The 13,485-nt window shown below is 32.9% G+C and overlaps 1 protein-coding gene across 2 annotated transcripts in view; it reads right to left on the bottom strand.

Annotated features, from left to right (window-relative positions):
- The window catches only part of Lemd3 (LEM domain containing 3), a 60,142-nt gene that overhangs the window by 23,433 nt on the left and 23,224 nt on the right, over positions 1–13,485 (bottom strand). For both annotated transcript variants that reach the window (XM_047549254.1, XM_047549255.1), the window contains exons 2-3: positions 5,863–5,900; positions 1,947–2,013 (exon numbers count right to left, since the gene is read on the bottom strand). In XM_047549254.1, coding sequence (XP_047405210.1) covers positions 1,947–2,013; positions 5,863–5,900 — 105 coding nt within the window. The remainder of the gene's footprint in view (positions 1–1,946; positions 2,014–5,862; positions 5,901–13,485) is intronic.

Here is a 13,485-nt window from a genome sequence, read left to right as displayed (position 1 = left end):
GCCAATCCCAAAAAACCAAAGGCTGAAGGTTTTCACTGATATGTTGGTGCTAATTCACAATAAGGTGGGGGGGGGGGGGGGACTAGGGAATAGAGGTACTTTGGATTAGGCAGAGGGGAATGAAGGGATGGGAGGGAGTATGGAGATAGGAAAGACAGTAGAATGAATCAGATATTATTATTATATGTACAAATATGATTATACAACCAGTGTGATTCTACATCATGTACAACCAGAAAAATAAGAAATTATACTCCATTTATGTATGATGTATCAAAATGCATTCTACTGTTATGTATAACTAGAACAAAAAAAGTACAATTAAAATAAAATCCTTGGCAATTTTTCAATAATAAAAGCAACCAGGTTTTTATTTATCACCTTTGTTCAAGTAGTAACATTTTAATGCTAGCAGATTCAAGAAGGGAATAAATGCTCACTTGGTAAACAAGTTTTCAAACTTTGTAATGCATCCTCAGAGATTCAGATTCCATAGATCTAGAGCCGAAGTCAGCAAACCATAGTCCAGAGCCAAATGTGGCCAACTGATGGTTTTTAGAAATGAAGTTTTATTGAAATACAGTCAAGCTTATTCATTTATGTAGAATTTACGATTATGTTCATGCTGTAACAATAGAACTGAAAAGTTTTGACAGAGGCAGTCTAGCCAGCAAAGCTGAAGTATTTACTATTTGGCCAAACAAAAAAGCTTGCTTACTAACCCCTATTCCAGAAGAAAAAATCTGGATCTTTAAAAGTAACCTATATTATGTTGATCTAATGGGTCACAGACTACATTTCTTAAAACAGTGCTATAAAGATAGCTATAGATACTCATGTTAGCAACATCATAGCTAGAGAATATACTCTATTCAGATGCTAAAGTGTAACAAATGTCATTAGCTTGTATTTCATAAATATGACAGCAAGTCAATGCAAAGAAGGCTTTTAGTGTTGAATTATAAGCCTAAAAAACTGAAGAGAATTAAAGACCTGAACTAAAAAAGAAATATAGGTACTTCCATTCAACCAGAGAAGTACCACATTCATCTACTAGGTTTCTGGTTTTCACAAAATGATCTGCTACATTAACGTTTAAAGAACAAAATTATTATTTTCTTTTAAAATTTTTTAATTTAGTTGTAGGTAGACACAATACCTTTTATTTATTTATTTTTATGTGGTACTGAGGATGGAACCCAGTGCCTAACACATGCAAGGCAAGCACTTTCTCACTGAGCCATGACCCCAGACCCAGACATTATTATTTTCTTGTAACTTTATAAGAAGGGAATTCAAAGTTTCTCTTCTTTCAGGTTATATATAAAAGAATAATATTTTTAAAAGTTAAAACATAATAAACAGATATTGTGACTATAGCTAAACTTGATACTAACAGATGCTAAAATTGATACTAATTCATAAGCAACAATTTATTCTAATAGTAGATATGCTGAAAACTGAAAGAGTTCAAAAACTTACTAAGAGCAGGATATGAGGAAAATTCAATGAATCAGGAAAAAAATATTCTAGAATAACATGTTTAACTTAACCAAATGAATGACACCTATATAACTAACCACCAAAAGAAAATTCTGCATTTTTATAGTTAATCCAAGATTTTAGTTAATTCATCACTTACCCAATTTAACCGTTTAAACTTTCAAAATTTTTGTTACTATTAATGGAATATAGAAATTAGGTTGATTTTTAAATTAGTTGATATACATATATACTATAATTAATATGCATGGCAGAGAGAGAAAAGGCCTTGACTAAATACGTACATAAATAAAAATTATAATCTGTATAGGTAATAAAAATTTCTGATGAAAAATATTTCACAAATAGGACAATGCACTTTAGAAAGACTAATTCCACTAATATACTAGATATACAAATTAATTTTTACAAACATATTTAGACTACAAATGCTAAACAATTACCTGCAAGCTGTGCCAATCGATCATGAAGCCTGTATAATGTGCTCATCATAAGATTCTTTTCGCTTTCCTAAAATTAAAAGAAGTTGTTATGAAATACCAAATTCCAAGAAAAAGATACATTATTATTCCAAAAGAAAAACAGGAAATTTAAAATCAGGGGTGCTGCATAATCTGAAAGACAAATTTATATTTAAATCATGGCCACCACATTTTAAGGAACCTTACTCTAGAAATCTAAATTATTACTTTAAAGATTTTACTTTCCTGAGAATGATCAAGAAGTTGACACTAAGACTGGTGCTAACAAGATTTCATACACAGTAAACTCACCCATCCACCTAAGAAAAGCTTCCTATCCCTCTCTAAGCTATGTATATTGTTCTCATGAATTGTTTTTCATCAAAGCTTCCCTTTATGTTTTGTTTCAATCTGCCTCAACCACACAAAACAAAGGGAAGAAATTCTAGCACTCTGACCTAGTTCTCTCATAGGCTTCCAAGATGGCCCTGTACAAACTTATGAACCATTAAATTGAAACAAATGTTCAATGAAGAAGTAGGAGTCAAGTGAGCTAAGTGAGAGACCAACAGAATAAGAAGATTCCTATTCAAAAAACAAGTGGAGCATTACATTACAGTTGCAAAGTAAAATGCAAATATAGAAAAGGGAGGTAAGGGAAGACCTCTTTGTGGAACAGAGTATTTGTGGTGTGTTTCACTGGAAGAAAATAATTGACCAGCTTCCCAGGCAGAAAGAAGAGCATGAACAAAGGCAGGATGGCGTAAAACAATTGTTAAATTTCTTATGTAACCAGTAACCTAGTTTGAATCAGTAAACTACTAGAAAAGTAGTTTGGAATTAATTGCCAGAGAGGGCTGGATACTAAGACAAAGAATTTGACTTCATTCTGAAAATTTAGGAGGAAAGTAAACCAGACTTGTGCATATCAGGCCTATTACTCAGATCAGAATGTATAGAATGGTCTGGAAGCAGAATGACTGTATGAAAGGAGTCTAGAGAGGGAACTATTGCAATGGCATAGTCTTAAGCACTCTGCCAAATAGTCTAATCCTGATACTCCCAATGTAAGAGCAACTACAATAAGATGGACCAGTGAAAAAGAGTAAGTTAGGAGAGGGGATAACTGTTTATTACACTATCTGAAATTAATTATTGACTCATCAGGAGACTATCTTTATTATTTCCTTTCCTCCTGAAGTGTTTAACAGAACAGGATTGCTGCCTGAATATGACCATGGAGCAAATTCAAGCAAGATATAAAAGGCAAAGTAACATCTATGTGTCTAATGACATGCAACCTCATCTATCCATTTGTTTTCATGCTTTATGTTCAAGAAAAGAAGACACTAAGTTTGTACTCTATGGGTAACATGTTTTGGGTTTTTTTTTTTGTTTGTTTGTTTGTTTTCGGTATCAGGGATTGAACCCAGGGGCGCTTAAACACTGAGCCACCTTCTAAGCCCTTTTTTTATATTTTATTAGAGATAGGTTCTCACTGAGTTGCTGGGATTACAGGTATAACCAACTGGGTAACATGTTTTTGTCAATATGCTTTGTTTTGTTTTTCAGTGAATTAAGAAGAGGAAAACACATCAAATGTTCCAAGATCCTACCACCCTGGTTTTATGTTATATGATTGACACAGATATTCCTTCAGTTAACTACTCGCCTTTCAACCCTTTTACCGTTTTTTCCCCTCAACTCTATGTCAACAAGATTCTTACCAAACCAATTATTATCTTCACTTAAGATTAAAAATCCAAACTGCAAAAATCAGACATAAAAAGTAAAAGTAGGAACTGCAACCCAAGATTCTGAAAGCTATGCATATGTGATAAACTACAAAGGAATTTTCAATACAAATGTTCAACAGAATGAGCAGGAGTTCCAATGACAGTATAACTTACAAAACCAAGGAATATGTGATTAAATTATGGAGTTAAGGTAAATGAAAGTTTTGAAGTGTGTCTCTCATCTGGAGAAGAGACTGGTTCCCTTTTCTTTATTCTTTATTGATCATACCCATCCTTACCCTCCTTTCAAAAAGAAAACAAAATTTAAACATCTGATACCTATCCTCCGTGATTATGTCTTTAATGAACATAAAAGACTTGGTAATAAACTTTTATCCTTTGAGTCACAGATACTAACACCTAACTAGATAAAAGAAATAACAAAACTTGACCAATTGAATCTCACACATATCGTTATATTCTCTTTCAAAGAATTTAAGCACTCAAAAAGTTTAACCACAATTTTTTTTTCCAAAAATTATTTTTCTGATTAAAACTCAATCAAATTGATTTCTATACTATGGGGCCTATAGTGTCATACAAACAACCAGTTAAATAAGGTTTCAAGTTTGAAAAAGAAATAGAAAGGCTTTGGTTCAATTAGTTTAGCATATTAGCAGATATGCTAAACTAGCTGAAAATCTGAAAAGTACAAATAAATTTTAGTTACTTTCTTACTGATTTATAGTTTTATTACTCTCTTCTCTTTCCTGTTTTTCAGACTGCCTCCTAACATTTCAATCTGAAATATGTCTAACTACTAGCTTCATCTCCCTATAAACTACTTAAAGACCTAACAATAAATACTGTATTATAAATAAGCTTTCAAGTAACTTTAATTAAACAAAAATAATTTTATAATTTAAACTTATACTTCTAATTGTCTGTTTTTAGCTAGGTTTAGATTACTGTTTTTCAATATATATTATCTTCTAAAGCAAATATTATATTCATGGGGTTAAAAAAACTGTAGGATGACCCTATCAAATTTTCTCATATACTGGTCCCATATACTTAAATACCTTCAAGTATTTCTCTCTTCTGTCTGCAATCCAGTTTCTCTTCAATGACATATTTAACTGTTATCAAGTCTTTGATTAAATGATAATGCACTTGAAACACCTAGCATGGTGCCTCGCATAGAATAAACAGTGTAAGTGAACTACCATTATCTTCAATATAATTAATACTATTATTTGGAGGTTCAGAATTTCAGTTTCCCCCAAGGGGAAAATTACACAAAAGGAAACAGTCTTGTACTTCCAAAGTTCAGTGAGTATATCATACTAACCTTAAATTTTGATGTTATAGTATTGCTAGACTCAATACTGCAATGGGTAAGTCAACTTTATTTTAAATGTCATCACAACAGAATATTACTGAACATAATTATTTCAAAGGTCCACTCAACAATTTAAAATAATACTCTGTGGGTCTGATTATGCTTTATTAAACATTCTTCCATTGAGTACAAAAACAAATGTTTTCTACACAGTCTCTGTAACTGTCAGTTGCTATAATAAAAAATTAATGAGATATGAATTACTGTATATATGAACACATATGTATGTATACATATATTAAATATATATATGTAAAAAATTAAACATCTTAATCTTCAAAGTACCTATAATTATGGTTAAGTGAAAAATGTATTTCTGTAAATAAAACGTGGGTTAAATTACAGCATTCTTTGAAATGAACTCTTTCTAAATCCTTACCAACTAGGCATGCCAATTTGTGATGGAAAAGATTCAGAGACTAGATGAGGACAAAAAGGACAAAAAGTACTAAGGCATCCAACAATTAAGACAATGGGCATACTTTTAAAACAATACTACTACTTAAGTGTAAGACCCAGATCCACAGAAGACATGTCACTTCCATTTTACTTAGCAGTTGGCTTCAAAGCGATAAACAGTTCAATCCTTAGGAGAAAATATGTGTCAGATTTAATTATATTATAGTTAAGGAATACTCAGAATAAGAAAATGTATTTTTTGAGACTAAAAGAACCTTAAAAATTATTTTTAAAGTCGTCATTTTAATACTTTTATCATAAAACATGACACAAAGTATCAGTATTATCATCTTTTACTTACTTGTATTTTTCCAAATGTTTCATCAAAGGGGTTTTTTACTATCAAGGAAAAGAAAAAAACAAAAAAAGAACTATTAGCATCACTTAAGAATTTAAAACCCCCTACCTAAACAAGCCCACTGAAATGCCAGTAAGTTCTTTCCTAAAACTGAATGTAAATATGCAAACAAACTGATGATAACATAAGTTAGGGAAGTGATTTTTCAGACATCTCTACTGACCATTCTCACTTTGAATTCAGTTTTCTTGCGAGTTTTGGTGTCAGACACTGAATTCAAGTCCCAGCTCTACTACTTATGAGCAACATCTCTTTAAAGTAACATGTACTTAGTCACTCTAAATTGTAGTTTCTTCTTTTATATAAGAGAAATAACAATGATACACCTACTTTATCTAATTGCTGTCACAATTGAGATAATCCATATAAAACACCTTGTATAGTGTCAAGCACTTAATATATACTTCATATATTTTACTCATTTCTGTTAATGACTGTATCATGCTTCCACCTTAATTTGATTTCTCTTCAAAATGTAGACTATAAGCAGTTAACTATTTGACTACAAGCTGCTTTAAATTTTAATTATTCAGGATTCCAACTTCCAAAGGGAACACCTTCCTAATGTTTGCAAACATATGGAAAAGCAGAAGAAAATAAACTGATCAAAGTAACTAGAACTAGAATTAGTTCTCACAATTAAACAACTCAGAATTTCCAATAAAATACTAAATTACAAGGAAAGGATTTAACATTTTCCATATAATCTTCCTATTCCCCCTTCAATAAATAAGTTTATGGCTGAACACGTGGCAACTCAAGATTATTCAGAACTTTATAACATCTCTTTTAATAGTATATGCAAAAATACTCAAATCTCTCAGTTGAAAACTTCCTATGTGTTACACAGCTTATATATCTATACATACCTATATATAGACAGACAGACACACACACACATGTAACAACTGAAACTAGTTGATCTTACAAAGTAGTTCACACTGACCAGGTTTCCTTTCTGAGATACTTTTCTATTTTTATTTGAGAAAACAGGAAGTCCCATAGGAACCAGGAACTGCCTGATTCTAAGAAAGTTCATGTGAGAGACCAGTTTAACAAGGTACAATAAAAAAAGCAAGGGGAAAAAATGTATCCTGTTATCATCACAAGAGATTTTATTTTTGCTAATAGACTTTTAGACATTTTCCCATACAACGAAAGGATTTTAATACTAGGAAAGAAAAACTTTTGAAAAATAGATAATCAAAAGTACTTAAAAGGTAGTAAAAGAATACAACTTAGATATTAAATGTTAAAAAGCAAAACACAAGGACTGAAATAAGACTTTAATAACATTTTTATGTAAGATTTCAACAGTTTGAAATAAAGTTATAGTTAATTCCATAAAGCTACAGTTAAACAATACCTTGTCAATCTACTTAATAATTTGTTCTTTATAAGAGAATACATGCAGTTCTAAAAAGAAACACGATAGCATTATTTTTCAATTTTATACAAAATTATTTTTCATCAGGGCTATCAAATGGAAAACCAGCTCTTCAAGTACCACTATGAAAGCACAACCAGACTGCTCCACTGTGAGTTTCTCACAACAGGAGCATGTGTTATTTACATTTGTATGACTGAAGCCAACCATAGTATTGGACATAGAGTTAGTGCCTGAAAAATGCTGATTGTGCTACCTAGGTTAAATCCACTCTATTTTACTTTAAGTGCTAACACTAAAGCAAAAATGTTGTATTTGGCAGGAAGCTAGAAGAGAGTGTGGTTCTAAGCAAGTGAGAAGGTAGAAGAATGGGATAACACAGAGAAAGCTAACAAGAACAACAATGTTGCATAATATATCTAAAAAGTCAAGAGGATACATTCTTCCCTATGCAACTTGTTTTCCCATATTGTCATCTATTAAATTAACAGACAAATCTATTAAATTAACAACAGAATACGTAGTCTTAAGTTTCAGAAGGATAAACTATCCAAAAAACAGAAACTCTAAAACCCCTCAAATTTCTGCAAGAAGTATCTTGATATATCTAACCCCTCTCCTCCAAATCATTTCAGTATTTCTAAAATGGAAATACACACTTTAATGGAAATACACACTGTTATCCCTAGTAAGAAAACCTAACACTAGCAATTAAGCAACTGTGGGGGTGGGGGGCACCTTATTTCAAAAGCAGCCAGTAGCAAAACTTGGCCATATCATTTATTATTCAGTCTTTTTATCTAGGGAGACCCGAGAATGAATTACAATTCTTATCCCTTATTCTAAAATAACGGTAATGCCAAGATGGTATTTCAAAATTTACTCTTCCATCCCCTAAAGGAACAACCTTTTTAAACCTGCTGTCTTCCTTTACACCATACAACTCCATTGGCTTCTCATTATTGCTTTTTCTCAAATTCTTGTTTGGCCATTTCTTCTTCAATGTTTCTGTTCAAATTATTTCAAAACTCAAATGTACCAAACTATTCTTTGTACATGTCTGTAATATATTGACTTCTCTTTCTTTTAATCTATCCTAATGACAAAAAATCAAATTCCTCATGTTTAATTAGACCCCTATAAAAATCTTCTAATGGTTTCCCATAACATTTTATCTAAGGAACTAATTCTTGTGATATTTATAAGACATACTGGTTCTCCTTCTCCAAACTTTTCTACGAATTTCAAAAACATTACCAGTTTTACTGATCCTTTCATCAATTATAAACTTTATTCCACTCTTTTAAGCTGAAATCAAATATATCAACCATTATGAAGTCCCAGATAAACAGGAATAAATTATAAACTCAACTACTGTTGATATACTTCAAAGTACATGCTACTATTAACCAAATAAATCAATGATCTCTCAAAAAGGCTCCATTTTGGTTTCTCAGCACCAGAAAAGTCAGCAGTAACTTTGTTGTTCTTTTATGGCTCAGAAGATAACAGTGTATTCATTTAACAAATGTTTACTGAGTACTTTGAGCTAGACAACGGAAATTTGACATTTAATAAAACAACAAAAATCTCTGCCCTCATGGAACTTATGTCCTAATAGGGTCTGAAGAAACAATGAACAAGTCAATTCTAAAAATGCATAGTGTCAGATGATTCTAAGTGCTTTGGAAGGAAAACAGAAGAAACAGTGCTTGATATGAGAGGGAGGGACGCAACTAAATAAGACAGAGGAAGTCATATTAAGATTGCATTTGCATAGGAACCAGAGGGAACAAGTCATGTGGATATATAAGGGTTGATGTTTATAGAAAGAAAGAATAGCTAAGTCCAAAGGCTATGAGGTGGTAACATTTCCGGATCATTACTCCTGGAAATGGAAGGAAGCCAGTATAGCTGGACAGAGTAGACGAGACAATAAGTGGTAAGAAATGAAGTCCAACCAGTCCAACTAAAGGAGCCTCAGTTGGTACAGAATCTGAAGGGCTTTGAACACTTGTATTTCAAGAGAGATACCTCAGAGAAGTGGGAGTATGTGTTATCTGACTCATGCTTCAAGAGAAAGGTACATGGAATAAGGGGCAGCTCACTCTGGCTTCAAAGTCCTAAGCATTGAGCGCATAAAGGATCTGCTATTTATGGATCCAGAAAAACAAGCAATAGTACATTCAGGGTTCTTCCAGCTTTCTGTAGATCAAAACAGCAATATATTTGGAACTAATGTAAATCACAGTACATAAAAATATTTTTCCAGGATGACTCTGGGCCTTTGATCTTTCAGCTTTTCTTCATACCTGAATAGTTTCCTTCTCTTTTATTTCTCCAGTTTTGAGGGTCCAGTTTGCAGCTATGCTCCAGCCAGGAAGGATGTCAAACTACTGTAGCTCATTATGACTCTCCTCTTCTCAGAACCTCTATGAATTTATTCTCAATATCTTTACTACCTTATAATTTAACTATAACCTCATTTACCTTATAATTTAACTATAATTTTATTTACCAGGCTCCTGCCCAATAAGTTTACAAAATCTCTTCCTATCTCAATGCTAATATATTGGGTGCTAAGTACATACTGAACAAATAGAAGCTTGAAGGCACACTGAGCCTCTTAGAGTAACACTTTACCAATGTCAAAAAAGTACTATAGTTCTAAACACTTGTACAATCTTCTCCTTTGAATAAAAAGGAAATTACATTTATTGAGGATGTGCCAGGAATAATACTGCTGTCATATACTCATTTCATTCTCATGTTACCACTATTTTAGAGAACGTATTATCCTATTTTTGTGAACAGAGACAATGAGACATAAGATTGTTTCCTTTAGGTACATGCAATTAAGAATTCAGAAAGACCAGATTCAAATCTGAGTTCAAAATTTACATTCTTCTCAATACAGAAATAACCACAGAAAATATTTGTTCTGTTTGATTTAAGAAAAGCACTGAATCGTTATGACACAATGTATCAAAAGAGGACAAAAAAATGTGGATACGGGGGAAATGCTGCTATTGAAGAATATGCTGTTGGCTCTAAGATGAGGGAAAAACTTAATCTCTGAAAGAAGTTCTCTTTTGCAGTTTAGGAAAATATATACAATATAACGTGTCCTGTGACTACAGTGAGCAGAATTACTCACTCCCCTTCTCTACAGCAACAGCACTCTGTTCACAGGACTGCTTTGGAACTTATCACATGGCATCCACTTAAAATGATCATAAATTCCGGTTTAGATGGTATCAAACTATGTTTAAACATTTTCATTTGGCTTCATCTTGCAACATAAGATATTCACAAACATGCATCAAGTGCCTACTATGTGCCAATCATGCTAGTTGCAGGAGATCAAGAATGAATATAAGCAAGCCCTGCTCTCAAATTCTAGACAGTAGTACCTCTACCAACATGGGCTAACAAAGGCAACCTCTTAAATTCTAAATTCTATGACCATAGGGCTATCTAGGTTTTAATCTTAGGAAAATTCAAGTGATCTAGGTAGTTAAATTTAGCTGCCTGCTCTCTAGGTTGTACCTTTTTGCAGAGACATTCAGATTCTCAAATCCCATCTCTAGCATTAATGGTTTAAGCAGAACATAATTATATGTGAAGAAGGTAGGGGAATGGAGAGAGGGAATGTTTCCAACAGCTGCAGAACACTGCACCTGCGCTGCAAACCCTTCTGCATTTCGCCATCAGTTAGACTGATCTAAATATGGACAGGGTGAACAAGGCAGGACATTCTTTTTCAATGCAGCATTTTGCCCATTTGTTCTCTGAAAAATTTCCAATTGTTTCATACTTTTATTAAACATATGTTCATTCTACAAGACAAGTTCATTTATTTAAGCAAATCAGACAAAAATGATCTATTGTCTACTATAAAACTTGCCTAAAATAAATGCTTGATTATCCTTGCTCTACTCATGAATAACCTTTCCGTGTAATTCCACCAATCTATATGGATTATAGAGGTATGAATCTAGAAAGGGATAATGAGTGAAAGAGAAAGGAAGGAGAGTGTTATAGTTTGCATGCGAGGTGTCCCCAAAAGCTCCTGTATTAATGCAGGAATATTCAGTTAAAATCATTAGATTACAAGAGCTGTGACCTGATTGTTCCATCTCAGTGTGAATGAGTGATTAACAGTAAGCAGGTAGGGCATGTGTGGAGGAGGTGGGTCACTAGGGACATAACCTGTAAGGGTGCACCATCCCCTGCCCTTTTTTTTTTTTTTTTTTTTGGGTGCTGGGGATCGAACCCAGGGCCTCATGCTTACAAGGCAAGCACTCTACCGACAGCTATCTCCCCAGCCCCCCCTGCCCTTTTTAAAAACATTTTCTCTAAAGACAGGGTCTCACTGAGTTGCTCAGTACCTTGCTTATATTGCTGAGGTTGGCCTCAAACTTGAGATCCTCCTGCCTCAGCCTTCTGAGCTGCTGGGATTACAGGTGTGTGCGATCCTGCCTGGCTATATGACTTTTCTCATCTCTTCATTTCTCTCTTTGTATTTAAAGCAAGTTTCTTGTAGACAACATATATTTGGTGCTTGTTTTTTGATCTACTTTGAACTTTTAATTAGTGCATTTTGACTTAACATTTAAAGCAATTAGTGATAGTTGGATTAATAGCTACTGTAATTGTTATTGTTTTCGATTGCCCTTGTTCTTTGTTCCTATTTTTGTCTTCCACTTTTTCTGCCTTTGTGATTTCAATTGAGCTTTTTAAATTTTATTTTTTCTTTTCATAGCATATCAGTCTTTTTTTTTATTTGATGCCAGTTTGCCTTATATATTTACAACTAATGCAAGTCCACTTTCATATAACAATATACTGTTTCACAGATAAAACTCATAATAAGAAAATATTACCCAATTTTTTCCTTTCTCCCTTGTTTTACTGCTGTCCTTCATTTGATTTATTTATAAGAATAAGCACACACATATACATAAATATGCAGGTGCATAGGCATGCATACTCAAAACCACTGCTCCAGTTATTACTCAAACACTTATCAGATTAATAAGAAAAATGAAGGTTTTTATTTTACTTTCACTTATTCCTTTTCTGATTATTTTCCTTTCAGATATAGATTCAAGTGTCTTAGCTGCATCATTTTCTTTCTCTTTAAAGAGCTTCTTTTAATATTTCTTAAAAGTCAGGTCTACTAAGCAACAAATTCCCTCAAATTTTGTTTCTCAGAGAAAGTTTCTAACTCTCTTGTAGAATTATTTTGCAGGGCATAAAGTTCTGGGTTGGTGGCTTTTTTTCTCTGAACACTTTAATATTTAACTCTACTTAAATACATGGTTTCAGAGAAGTTACCATTCTTTTTATTATAAATATTAACTAATTACATAGATTAATGGGCTTTACTATGACATTTCCATACATGAATATTTCATGCTTTGATAATATCCATATATGAGAGAAAATGTGATACTTGTCTTTCTGTGTCAGGTTTATTTTTCTTAACACGATAACCTCCAATTCTACCCTTTTTTTTGCAAATGAGATGATTTCATTTTTCCTTCTAGCTGAATAATATTCCACTGTATATGTGCACCATATTTTCTTTATTCATTCATTTGCTGATGGGCACCTAGGCCGATTCTCTAACTTGACTATTGTGAATAGCACCTTAGTAAAGACAGTATGCAGTTATCTCTTTTGAATACTGTAGATATCATTCTTCATTCCTCTATAGGTTAACATGGTTCCTGTGACTTCTTCACTTGGTCTGTGGTTTCTTCCAGATGTTTTTATCTTGTTTGCTATAGCTTGAAATTATATGCTCAGGTATTTTTTGTTTGTTTTGCTTTTTTGGCACTTATCCCACTTCGGTGTCCTCTGAGTCTCCTAGATCTATAAATTGGTGTTAACATTAAGTTAGGGAAATATCCTGCCATAATGGCATGAAATACTGTTTTTGACCCTTTCTCTTTCTCCTTATTTTGCAAATGTTATACCTTTGGTAGTTGTTCCACAGTTCTTAAAATTTTTTCCCAGCCTTTTTTCCCCTTTGCTTTTCAGTTTTAGAGGTTTTGTTGATTCACCAAGCTCAGAGATTATTTCCTCCATAGTGTCCATTAAAACCCATCAAAGACACTGTATCATTCCTTATCCTGTGGTTTTAATTATTAGCATTTCTGTTTCTTTAAAAT

The sequence above is a fragment of the Sciurus carolinensis genome, chromosome 4 (genome assembly GCF_902686445.1).
Source record: "Sciurus carolinensis chromosome 4, mSciCar1.2, whole genome shotgun sequence".
Lineage (NCBI taxonomy): Eukaryota > Metazoa > Chordata > Mammalia > Rodentia > Sciuridae > Sciurus > Sciurus carolinensis.
Note: the sequence above shows the minus strand (reverse complement) of the source record. Positions and strands in the feature narration are given on the sequence as shown.